General features: G+C 53.3%; 1 protein-coding gene across 1 annotated transcript in view; it reads right to left on the reverse strand.

Moving 5' to 3' along the window:
- Positions 1-1,086: 1,086 nt before the first annotated feature.
- CFAP97D2 (CFAP97 domain containing 2) overlaps positions 1,087-12,084 on the reverse strand; it is a 54,067-nt gene continuing 43,069 nt past the window's right edge. Inside the window, exon 5 of the mRNA XM_064361884.1 lies at positions 1,087-1,602. Coding sequence (XP_064217954.1) covers positions 1,342-1,602 — 261 coding nt within the window. The 3' untranslated portion in view covers positions 1,087-1,341. The remainder of the gene's footprint in view (positions 1,603-12,084) is intronic.

Here is a 12,084-nt window from a genome sequence, read left to right on the forward strand (position 1 = left end):
GAGTTGCACGACTGTGTCACGGTGTAACTTCAGAACATTTTCATCACCTCCCCCAACAAAAATCAAACTCCTTAGCCATCACTCCCCAGTTTCCCTTCCCACAGGAGGAAGAAGGAAAGAAACTCGAATTTACTTTTTGCTAATTATGAGTTACTTTCACAGTCACTTCTGCAGATGTTATTCACTAAACCCTGACGTGAGGTCTAGGAGCTGGTTCCTGTCCCATCTTCACAATGGGGCTCCCGAGGCTGAGCTTTTGTCCACGATGACAGTGGAGGCCAAGGAGCTCAGAGCCAACCCACACCCGCTGTGTGCCCTGTGCCAACCTGCACTGAACGAGCTGATTATTTAAACAGTTAGTTTTGCTCCTCGAGATCATTCGTGTTTGCTTCGTTTTCATTTCTGTCTCATGTGCAGGGGTTACTGGGGTTGGGGCGCCAAGTTAGAGCTTCTTCCAGGGAGCTGGGGGCTCCGGGCAGTGCCAGGATGGCTGGCGGGTTTTGTTGGATAATCTTAGAGAAATCCTTCAGTAGAAACAGGTACAAAATCACTATCTTCTCATTTTGGAGTAAGGGATAAATGTGGGATGACTTGAAGGCATAAGAAGGATGGAAAATTGGAGTCCTTCTCTTAAAGTGTTTGAGAAATTTTGCAAGTTAGCGTTTAAACCAGATTGAGATACCCAGGAGACTGGCAATGCAGCCTCCGTTGGGAGAAGCTTCGGGGCTGAGGAGAGAGGCCTGGGCTCTGCAGGGCAGGGCAGGGCTTCTCTGCCAGTGTCATGAACTTCTGGGACTATAAAGGTAAACTGGTGTGTCCCGTCCGTGCAAGGCCAGCAAAGACCCCAGAGCAAACACCCCGTATCTGAAAGGTCTGCAGCTGGCCAGATCGCAGGGAGGTGGTCCAACAGTGGGGCAAGGCAGCCGCCAGGCCCAGGAGGATCTGCTGAAGCCTGTGTTTAAGGGGCGAGGCAGCCGCCAGGCCCAGGAGGATCTTCTGAAGGCCGTGTTTCAGGTTTCTCGTCTTATGAAACTAGCATTGTTCTTTCCTAAACTTGCAGTTTTCATATAACTTAACTTCGTTTTTCTTTCTAAAAGGAGAAGACCTGTCGGAAACTGTGCCGAGCTCGCTCCCCACGGCGTGGTGCTTGGCTGGTCTGTTGCATCCGGTAGTTCAAAGCTGCAGACCCCATGGCAGGCAGGGATTGCGGACAGGCCCTGGGCCCATCACCTGCTTCCTCCCTCACACAGGAGCCAAGAGCCCTTGGAGCTAAAGACGCTGCCGAGAAAGCTGTCTTCCTGGGACACACAGATCATGATTCCAGTTTGAGGTTCAGAGAACCTAAGTCCTGTCCCATGTTTCCCGTTTTCGTCCAGGTACAGGGCAGGGGGAGGGACGCCTCGGCGGCACTGTCTGGCAAGGGCCTGCCCTCCCCAGCTCTGCCCTGAAGCCGACACTTGAACCATGTGGCCAAAGCTGGGACTTCAAGTAAAGTGCAGCGTCCGGCGGTGGCCGCAGGAAACTCTTTCCAGGGCTCCTGTTTTCCCCTTTTTTGTTTGACTTGATCTTCACGCGGGCCTTGCGGTGGGCTGCACCTATTTCCTGTGAAGTAAAGCAGGAAGAGCAAGACAGTCAAAGAAAGTAAATGGCGTATAATTGGAAATGTTGGTTGCATGTACTGTCTTGACATTTGCTAAGGAAAAATTTAATGATATTAATATCATAGCAGGTGGAATACGACAGAAAAATAAACAAAAGAGCCAGAAATGAGAAAAACACAATATGCTCAGGTCACTACATATGAATGGGTAAAACTGAGGGGGAAGCCGCCGGGACGCGGTTAAAGCGCACTCACGTCACTGCATATAAATGGGTAAAATTGAGGGGGAAGCCGCCGGGACGGGGTTAAAGCGCACTCACGTCACTACATATAAATGGGTAAAACTGAGGGGGAAGCCGCCGGGACGGGGTTAAAGCGCACTCACGTCACTACATATGAATGGGTAAAACTGAGGGGGAAGCCGCCGGGACGCGGTTAAAGCGCACTCACGTCACTACATATGAATGGGTAAAACTGAGGGGGAAGCCGCCGGGACGCGGTTAAAGCGCACTCACGTCACTACATATGAATGGGTAAAACTGAGGGGGAAGCCGCCGGGACGGGGTTAAAGCGCACTCACGTCACTACATATGAATGGGTAAAACGGAGGGGGATGCCGCCGGGACGCGGTTAAAGCGCACTCACGTCACTACATATAAATGGGTAAAACTGAGGGGGAAGCCGCCGGGACGGGGTTAAAGCGCACTCACGTCACTACATATAAATGGGAAAAACTGAGGGGGAAGCCTCCGGGACGCGGTTAAAGCGCACTCACGTCACTACATATAAATGGGTAAAACTGAGGGGAAAGCCGCCGGGACGCGGTTAAAGCGCACTCACGTCACTACATATGAATGGGTAAAACGGAGGGGTATGCCGCCGGGACGCGGTTAAAGCGCACTCACGTCACTACATATAAATGGGTAAAACTGAGGGGGAAGCCGCCGGGACGGGGTTAAAGCGCACTCACGTCACTACATATGAATGGGTAAAACTGAGGGGGAAGCCGCCGGGACGCGGTTAAAGCGCACTCACGTCACTACATATGAATGGGTAAAACTGAGGGGGAAGCCGCCGGGACGGGGTTAAAGCGCACTCACGTCACTACATATAAATGGGTAAAACTGAGGGGGAAGCCGCCGGGACGAGGTTAAAGCGCACTCACGTCACTACATATGAATGGGTAAAACTGAGGGGGAAGCCTCCGGGACGCGGTTAAAGCGCACTCACGTCACTACATATGAATGGGTAAAACTGAGGGGGAAACCGCCGGGACGGGGTTAAAGCGCACTCACGTCACTACATATAAATGGGTAAAAATGAGGGGGAAGCCGCCGGGACGCGGTTAAAGCGCACTCACGTCACTACATATAAATGGGTAAAACTGAGGGGGAAGCCGCCGGGGCGCGGTTAAAGCGCACTCACATCACTGCATATAAATGGGTAAAACTGAGGGGGAAGCCGCCGGGACGGGGTTAAAGCGCACTCACGTCACTACATATAAATGGGTAAAACTGAGGCGGAAGCCGCCGGGACGCGGTTAAAGCGCACTCACGTCACTACATATGAATGGGTAAAACTGAGGGGGAAGCCGCCGGGACGCGGTTAAAGCGCACTCACGTCACTACATATGAATGGGTAAAACTGAGGGGGAAGCCGCCGGGACGCGGTTAAAGCGCACTCACGTCACTACATATAAATGGGTAAAACTGAGGGGGAAGCCGCCGGGACGGGGTTAAAGCGCACTCACGTCACTACATATAAATGGGTAAAACTGAGGCGGAAGCCGCCGGGACGCGGTTAAAGCGCACTCACGTCACTACATATGAATGGGTAAAACTGAGGGGGAAGCCGCCGGGACGCGGTTAAAGCGCACTCACGTCACTACATATGAATGGGTAAAACTGAGGGGGAAGCCGCCGGGACGCGGTTAAAGCGCACTCACGTCACTACATATAAATGGGTAAAACTGAGGGGGAAGCCGCCGGGACGCGGTTAAAGCGCACTCACGTCACTACATATGAATGGGTAAAACTGAGGGGGAAGCCTCCGGGACGCGGTTAAAGCGCACTCACGTCACTACATATGAATGGGTAAAACTGAGGGGGAAGCCGCCGGGACGCGGTTAAAGCGCACTCACGTCACTACATATAAATGGGTAAAACTGAGGGGGAAGCCGCCGGGACGCGGTTAAAGCGCACTCACGTCACTACATATGAATGGGTAAAACTGAGGGGGAAGCCGCCGGGACGCGGTTAAAGCGCACTCACGTCACTACATATAAATGGGTAAAACTGAGGGGGAAACCGCCGGGACGGGGTTAAAGCGCACTCACGTCACTACATATAAATGGGTAAAACTGAGGGGGAAGCCGCCGGGACGCGGTTAAAGCGCACTCACGTCACTACATATAAATGGGTAAAACTGAGGGGGAAGCCGCCGGGGCGCGGTTAAAGCGCACTCACATCACTGCATATAAATGGGTAAAACTGAGGGGGAAGCCGCCGGGACGGGGTTAAAGCGCACTCACGTCACTACATATAAATGGGTAAAACTGAGGCGGAAGCCGCCGGGACGCGGTTAAAGCGCACTCACATCACTGCATATAAATGGGTAAAACTGAGGGGGAAGACGCCGGGACGGGGTTAAAGCGCACTCACGTCACTACATATAAATGGGTAAAACTGAGGGGGAAGCCGCCGGGACGCGGTTAAAGCGCACTCACGTCACTACATATAAATGGGTAAAACTGAGGGGGAAGCGGCCGGGACGTGGTTAAAGCGCACTCACGTCACTACATATAAATGGGTAAAACTGAGGGGGAAGCCGCCGGGACGCGGTTAAAGCGCACTCACGTCACTACATATAAATGGGTAAAACTGAGGGGGAAGCCGCCGGGACGCGGTTAAAGCGCACTCACGTCACTACATATGAATGGGTAAAACTGAGGGGGAAGCCGCCGGGACGTGGTTAAAGCGCACTCACGTCACTACATATAAATGGGTAAAACTGAGGGGGAAGCCGCCGGGGCGCGGTTAAAGCGCACTCACGTCACTACATATAAATGGGTAAAACTGAGGGGGAAGCCGCCGGGACGGGGTTAAAGCGCACTCACGTCACTACATATAAATGGGTAAAACTGAGGGGGAAGCCGCCGGGACGGGGTTAAAGCGCACTCACGTCACTACATATAAATGGGTAAAACTGAGGCGGAAGCCGCCGGGACGCGGTTAAAGCGCACTCACATCACTGCATATAAATGGGTAAAACTGAGGGGGAAGCCGCCGGGACGGGGTTAAAGCGCACTCACGTCACTACATATAAATGGGTAAAACTGAGGCGGAAGCCGCCGGGACGCGGTTAAAGCGCACTCACATCACTGCATATAAATGGGTAAAACTGAGGGGGAAGACGCCGGGACGGGGTTAAAGCGCACTCACGTCACTACATATAAATGGGTAAAACTGAGGGGGAAGCCGCCGGGACGTGGTTAAAGCGCACTCACGTCACTACATATAAATGAGTAAAACTGAGGGGGAAGCCGCCGGGACGGGGTTAAAGCGCACTCACGTCACTACATATAAATGGGTAAAACTGAGGGGGAAGCCGCCGGGACGCGGTTAAAGCGCACTCACGACACTACATATAAATGGGTAAAACTGAGGGGGAAGCCGCCGGGATGCGGTTAAAGCGCACTCAGGTCACTACATATAAATGGGTAAAACTGAGGGGAAGCCGCCGGGACGCGGTTAAAGCGCACTCAGGTCACTGCATATAAATGGGTAAAACTGAGGGGGAAGCCGCTGGGACGCGGTTAAAGCGCACTCACGTCACTACATATAAATGGGTAAAACTGAGGGGGAGGCCGCCGGGACGCGGTTAAAGCGCACTCAGGTCACTACATATAAATGGGTAAAACTGAGGGGAAGTCGCCGGGACGGGGTTAAAGCGCACTCACGTCACTACATATGAATGGGTAAAACTGAGGGGGAAGCCACCGGGACGTGGTTAAAGCGCACTCACGTCACTACATATGAATGGGTAAAACTGAGGGGGAAGCCGCCGGGACGTGGTTAAAGCGCACTCACGTCACTACATATAAATGGGTAAAACTGAGGGGGAAGCCGCCGGGGCGCGGTTAAAGCGCACTCACGTCACTACATATAAATGGGTAAAACTGAGGGGGAAGCCGCCGGGACGTGGTTAAAGCGCACTCACGTCACTACATATAAATGGGTAAAACTGAGGGGGAAGCCGCCGGGACGCGGTTAAAGCGCACTCACGTCACTACATATGAATGGGTAAAACTGAGGGGGAAGCCGCCGGGACGTGGTTAAAGCGCACTCACGTCACTACATATAAATGGGTAAAACTGAGGGGGAAACCGCCGGGACGGGGTTAAAGCGCACTCACGTCACTACATATAAATGGGTAAAACTGATGGGGAAGCCGCCGGGACGCGGTTAAAGCGCACTCACGTCACTACATATAAATGGGTAAAACTGAGGGGGAAGCCGCCGGGGCGCGGTTAAAGCGCACTCACGTCACTACATATAAATGGGTAAAACTGAGGCGGAAGCCGCCGGGACGCGGTTAAAGCGCACTCACATCACTGCATATAAATGGGTAAAACTGAGGGGGAAGACGCCGGGACGGGGTTAAAGCGCACTCACATCACTACATATAAATGGGTAAAACTGAGGGGGAAACCGCCGGGACGCGGTTAAAGCGCACTCACGTCACTACATATGAATGGGTAAAACTGAGGGGGAAGCCTCCGGGACGCGGTTAAAGCGCACTCACGTCACTACATATGAATGGGTAAAACTGAGGGGGAAGCCGCCGGGACGCGGTTAAAGCGCACTCACGTCACTACATATAAATGGGTAAAACTGAGGGGGAAGCCGCCGGGACGCGGTTAAAGCGCACTCAAGTCACTACATATGAATGGGTAAAACTGAGGGGGAAGCCGCCGGGACGTGGTAAAAGCGCACTCACGTCACTACATATAAATGGGTAAAACTGAGGGGGAAACCGCCGGGACGGGGTTAAAGCGCACTCACGTCACTACATATAAATGGGTAAAACTGAGGGGGAAGCCGCCGGGACGCGGTTAAAGCGCACTCACGTCACTACATATAAATGGGTAAAACTGAGGGGGAAGCCGCCGGGGTGCGGTTAAAGCGCACTCACATCACTGCATATAAATGGGTAAAACTGAGGGGGAAGCCGCCGGGACGGGGTTAAAGCGCACTCACGTCACTACATATAAATGGGTAAAACTGAGGGGGAAGCCGCCGGGACGCGGTTAAAGCGCACTCACGTCACTACATATGAATGGGTAAAACTGAGGGGGAAGCCGCCGGGACGCGGTTAAAGCGCACTCACGTCACTACATATGAATGGGTAAAACTGAGGGGGAAGCCTCCGGGACGCGGTTAAAGCGCACTCACGTCACTACATATGAATGGGTAAAACTGAGGGGGAAGCCGCCGGGACGCGGTTAAAGCGCACTCACGTCACTACATATAAATGGGTAAAACTGAGGGGGAAGCCTCCGGGACGCGGTTAAAGCGCACTCACGTCACTACATATGAATGGGTAAAACTGAGGGGGAAGCCGCCGGGACGCGGTTAAAGCGCACTCACGTCACTACATATAAATGGGTAAAACTGAGGGGGAAGCCGCCGGAACGCGGTTAAAGCGCACTCACGTCACTACATATAAATGGGTAAAACTGAGGGGGAAACCGCCGGGACGCGGTTAAAGCGCACTCACGTCACTACATATGAATGGGTAAAACTGAGGGGGAAGCCTCCGGGACGCGGTTAAAGCGCACTCACGTCACTACATATGAATGGGTAAAACTGAGGGGGAAGCCGCCGGGACGCGGTTAAAGCGCACTCACGTCACTACATATAAATGGGTAAAACTGAGGGGGAAGCCGCCGGGACGCGGTTAAAGCGCACTCAAGTCACTACATATGAATGGGTAAAACTGAGGGGGAAGCCGCCGGGACGTGGTAAAAGCGCACTCACGTCACTACATATAAATGGGTAAAACTGAGGGGGAAACCGCCGGGACGGGGTTAAAGCGCACTCACGTCACTACATATAAATGGGTAAAACTGAGGGGGAAGCCGCCGGGACGCGGTTAAAGCGCACTCACGTCACTACATATAAATGGGTAAAACTGAGGGGGAAGCCGCCGGGGTGCGGTTAAAGCGCACTCACATCACTGCATATAAATGGGTAAAACTGAGGGGGAAGCCGCCGGGACGGGGTTAAAGCGCACTCACGTCACTACATATAAATGGGTAAAACTGAGGGGGAAGCCGCCGGGACGCGGTTAAAGCGCACTCACGTCACTACATATGAATGGGTAAAACTGAGGGGGAAGCCGCCGGGACGCGGTTAAAGCGCACTCACGTCACTACATATAAATGGGTAAAACTGAGGGGGAAACCGCCGGGACGGGGTTAAAGCGCACTCACGTCACTACATATAAATGGGTAAAACTGAGGGGGAAGCCGCCGGGACGAGGTTAAAGCGCACTCACGTCACTACATATGAATGGGTAAAACTGAGGGGGAAGCCTCCGGGACGCGGTTAAAGCGCACTCACGTCACTACATATGAATGGGTAAAACTGAGGGGGAAGCCGCCGGGACGTGGTTAAAGCGCACTCACGTCACTACATATAAATGGGTAAAACTGAGGTGGAAGCCGCCGGGACGCGGTTAAAGCGCACTCACGTCACTACATATGAATGGGTAAAACTGAGGGGGAAGACGCCGGGACGTGGTTAAAGCGCACTCACGTCACTACATATAAATGGGTAAAACTGAGGGGGAAACCGCCGGGACGGGGTTAAAGCGCACTCATGTCACTACATATAAATGGGTAAAAATGAGGGGGAAGCCGCCGGGACGCGGTTAAAGCGCACTCACGTCACTACATATAAATGGGTAAAACTGAGGGGGAAGCCGCCGGGGCGCGGTTAAAGCGCACTCACATCACTGCATATAAATGGGTAAAACTGAGGGGGAAGCCGCCGGGACGGGGTTAAAGCGCACTCACGTCACTACATATAAATGGGTAAAACTGAGGCGGAAGCCGCCGGGACGCGGTTAAAGCGCACTCACGTCACTACATATGAATGGGTAAAACTGAGGGGGAAGCCGCCGGGACGCGGTTAAAGCGCACTCACGTCACTACATATAAATGGGTAAAACTGAGGGGGAAACCGCCGGGACGGGGTTAAAGCGCACTCACGTCACTACATATAAATGGGTAAAACTGAGGGGGAAGCCGCCGGGACGCGGTTAAAGCGCACTCACGTCACTACATATGAATGGGTAAAACTGAGGGGGAAGCCTCCGGGACGCGGTTAAAGCGCACTCACGTCACTACATATGAATGGGTAAAACTGAGGGGGAAGCCGCCGGGACGTGGTTAAAGCGCACTCACGTCACTACATATAAATGGGTAAAACTGAGGGGGAAGCCGCCGGGACGCGGTTAAAGCGCACTCACGTCACTACATATGAATGGGTAAAACTGAGGGGGAAGCCGCCGGGACGTGGTTAAAGCGCACTCACGTCACTACATATAAATGGGTAAAACTGAGGGGGAAACCGCCGGGACGGGGTTAAAGCGCACTCACGTCACTACATATAAATGGGTAAAACTGAGGGGGAAGCCGCCGGGACGCGGTTAAAGCGCACTCACGTCACTACATATAAATGGGTAAAACTGAGGGGGAAGCCGCCGGGGCGCGGTTAAAGCGCACTCACATCACTGCATATAAATGGGTAAAACTGAGGGGGAAGCCGCCGGGACGGGGTTCAAGCCCACTCACGCCACTACATATAAATGGGTAAAACTGAGGGGGAAGCCGCCGGGACGCGGTTAAAGCGCACTCACGTCACTACATATGAATGGGTAAAACTGAGGGGGAAGCCGCCGGGACGCGGTTAAAGCGCACTCACGTCACTACATATGAATGGGTAAAACTGAGGGGGAAGCCTCCGGGACGCGGTTAAAGCGCACTCACGTCACTACATATGAATGGGTAAAACTGAGGGGGAAGCCGCCGGGACGCGGTTAAAGCGCACTCACGTCACTACATATAAATGGGTAAAACTGAGGGGGAAGCCTCCGGGACGCGGTTAAAGCGCACTCACGTCACTACATATGAATGGGTAAAACTGAGGGGGAAGCCGCCGGGACGCGGTTAAAGCGCACTCACGTCACTACATATAAATGGGTAAAACTGAGGGGGAAGCCGCCGGGACGCGGTTAAAGCGCACTCACGTCACTACATATAAATGGGTAAAACTGAGGGGGAAACCGCCGGGACGCGGTTAAAGCGCACTCACGTCACTACATATGAATGGGTAAAACTGAGGGGGAAGCCGCCGGGACGCGGTTAAAGCGCACTCACGTCACTACATATAAATGGGTAAAACTGAGGGGGAAGCCGCCGGGGCGCGGTTAAAGCGCACTCACATCAGTGCATATAAATGGGTAAAACTGAGGGGGAAGCCGCCGGGACGGGGTTAAAGCGCACTCACGTCACTACATATAAATGGGTAAAACTGAGGCGGAAGCCGCCGGGACGCGGTTAAAGCGCACTCACATCACTGCATATAAGTGGGTAAAACTGAGGGGGAAGCCGCCGGGACGGGGTTAAAGTGCACTCACGTCACTACATATAAATGGGTAAAACTGAGGGGGAAGCCGCCGGGACGCGGTTAAAGCGCACTCACATCACTGCATATAAGTGGGTAAAACTGAGGGGGAAGCCGCCGGGACGGGGTTAAAGTGCACTCACGTCACTACATATAAATGGGTAAAACTGAGGCGGAAGCCGCCGGGACGCGGTTAAAGCGCACTCACATCACTGCATATAAGTGGGTAAAACTGAGGGGGAAGCCGCCGGGACGCGGTTAAAGCGCACTCACGACACTACATATAAGTGGGTAAAACTGAGGGGGAAGCCGCCGGGACGGGGTTAAAGCGCACTCACGTCACTACATATGAATGGGTAAAACTGAGGGGGAATCCGCCGGGATGCGGTTAAAGCGCACTCACGTCACTACATATAAATGGGTAAAACTGAGGCGGAAGCCGCCGGGACGCGGTTAAAGCGCACTCACGTCACTACATATGAATGGGTAAAACTGAGGGGGAAGCCGCCGGGACGTGGTTAAAGCGCACTCACGTCACTACATATAAATGGGTAAAACTGAGGGGGAAGCCGCCGGGACGGGGTTAAAGCGCACTCACGTCACTACATATAAATGGGTAAAACTGAGGGAGAAGCCGCCGGGACGCGGTTAAAGCGCACTCACGTCACTACATATAAATGGGTAAAACTGAGGCGGAAGCCGCCGGGACGCGGTTAAAGCGCACTCACGTCACTACATATAAATGGGTAAAACTGAGGGGGAAGCCGCCGGGGCGCGGTTAAAGCGCACTGACATCAGTGCATATAAATGGGTAAAACTGAGGGGGAAGCCGCCGGGACGGGGTTAAAGCGCACTCACGTCACTACATATAAATGGGTAAAACTGAGGCTGAAGCCGCCGGGACGCGGTTAAAGCGCACTCACATCACTCCATATAAATGGGTAAAACTGAGGGGGAAGACGCCGGGACGGGGTTAAAGCGCACTCTCGTCACTACATATAAATGGGTAAAACTGAGGGGGAACCCGCCGGGACGCGGTTAAAGCGCACTCACGTTACTACATATAAATGGGTAAAACTGAGGGGGAAGCGGCCGGGACGTGGTTAAAGCGCACTCACGTCACTACATATGAATGTGTAAAACTGAGGGGGAAACCGCCGGGACGTGGTTAAAGCGCACTCACGTCACTACATATAAATGGGTAAAACTGAGGGGGGAAGCCACCGGGGCGCGGTTAAAGCGCACTCACGTCACTACATATAAATGGGTAAAACTGAGGGGGAAGCCGCCGGGACGTGGTTAAAGCGCACTCACATCACTGCATATAAATGGGTAAAACTGAGGGGGAAGCCGCCGGGACGGGGTTAAAGCGCACTCACGTCACTACATATAAATGGGTAAAACTGAGGGGGAAGCCGCCGGGACGCGGTTAAAGCGCACTCACGTCACTACATATAAATGGGTAAAACTGAGGGGGAAGCGGCCGGGACGCGGTTAAAGCGCACTCACATCACTGCATATAAATGGGTAAAACTGAGGGGGAAGCCTCCGGGACGGGGATAAAGCGCACTCACGTCACTACATATAAAAGGGTAAAACTGAGGGGGAAGCCGCCGGGACGCGGTTAAAGCGCACTCACATCACTGCATATAAATGTGTAAAACTGAGGGGGAAGCCGCCGGGACGGGGTTAAAGTGCACTCACGTCACTACATATAAATGGGTAAAACTGAGGCGGAAGCCGCCGGGACGCGGTTAAAGCGCACTCACATCACTGCATATAAGTGGGTAAAAC

The sequence above is a fragment of the Aotus nancymaae genome, unplaced genomic scaffold (assembly GCF_030222135.1).
Source record: "Aotus nancymaae isolate 86718 unplaced genomic scaffold, 86718_ANA_hifiasm-v0.15.2.pri h1tg000044l, whole genome shotgun sequence".
Lineage (NCBI taxonomy): Eukaryota > Metazoa > Chordata > Mammalia > Primates > Aotidae > Aotus > Aotus nancymaae.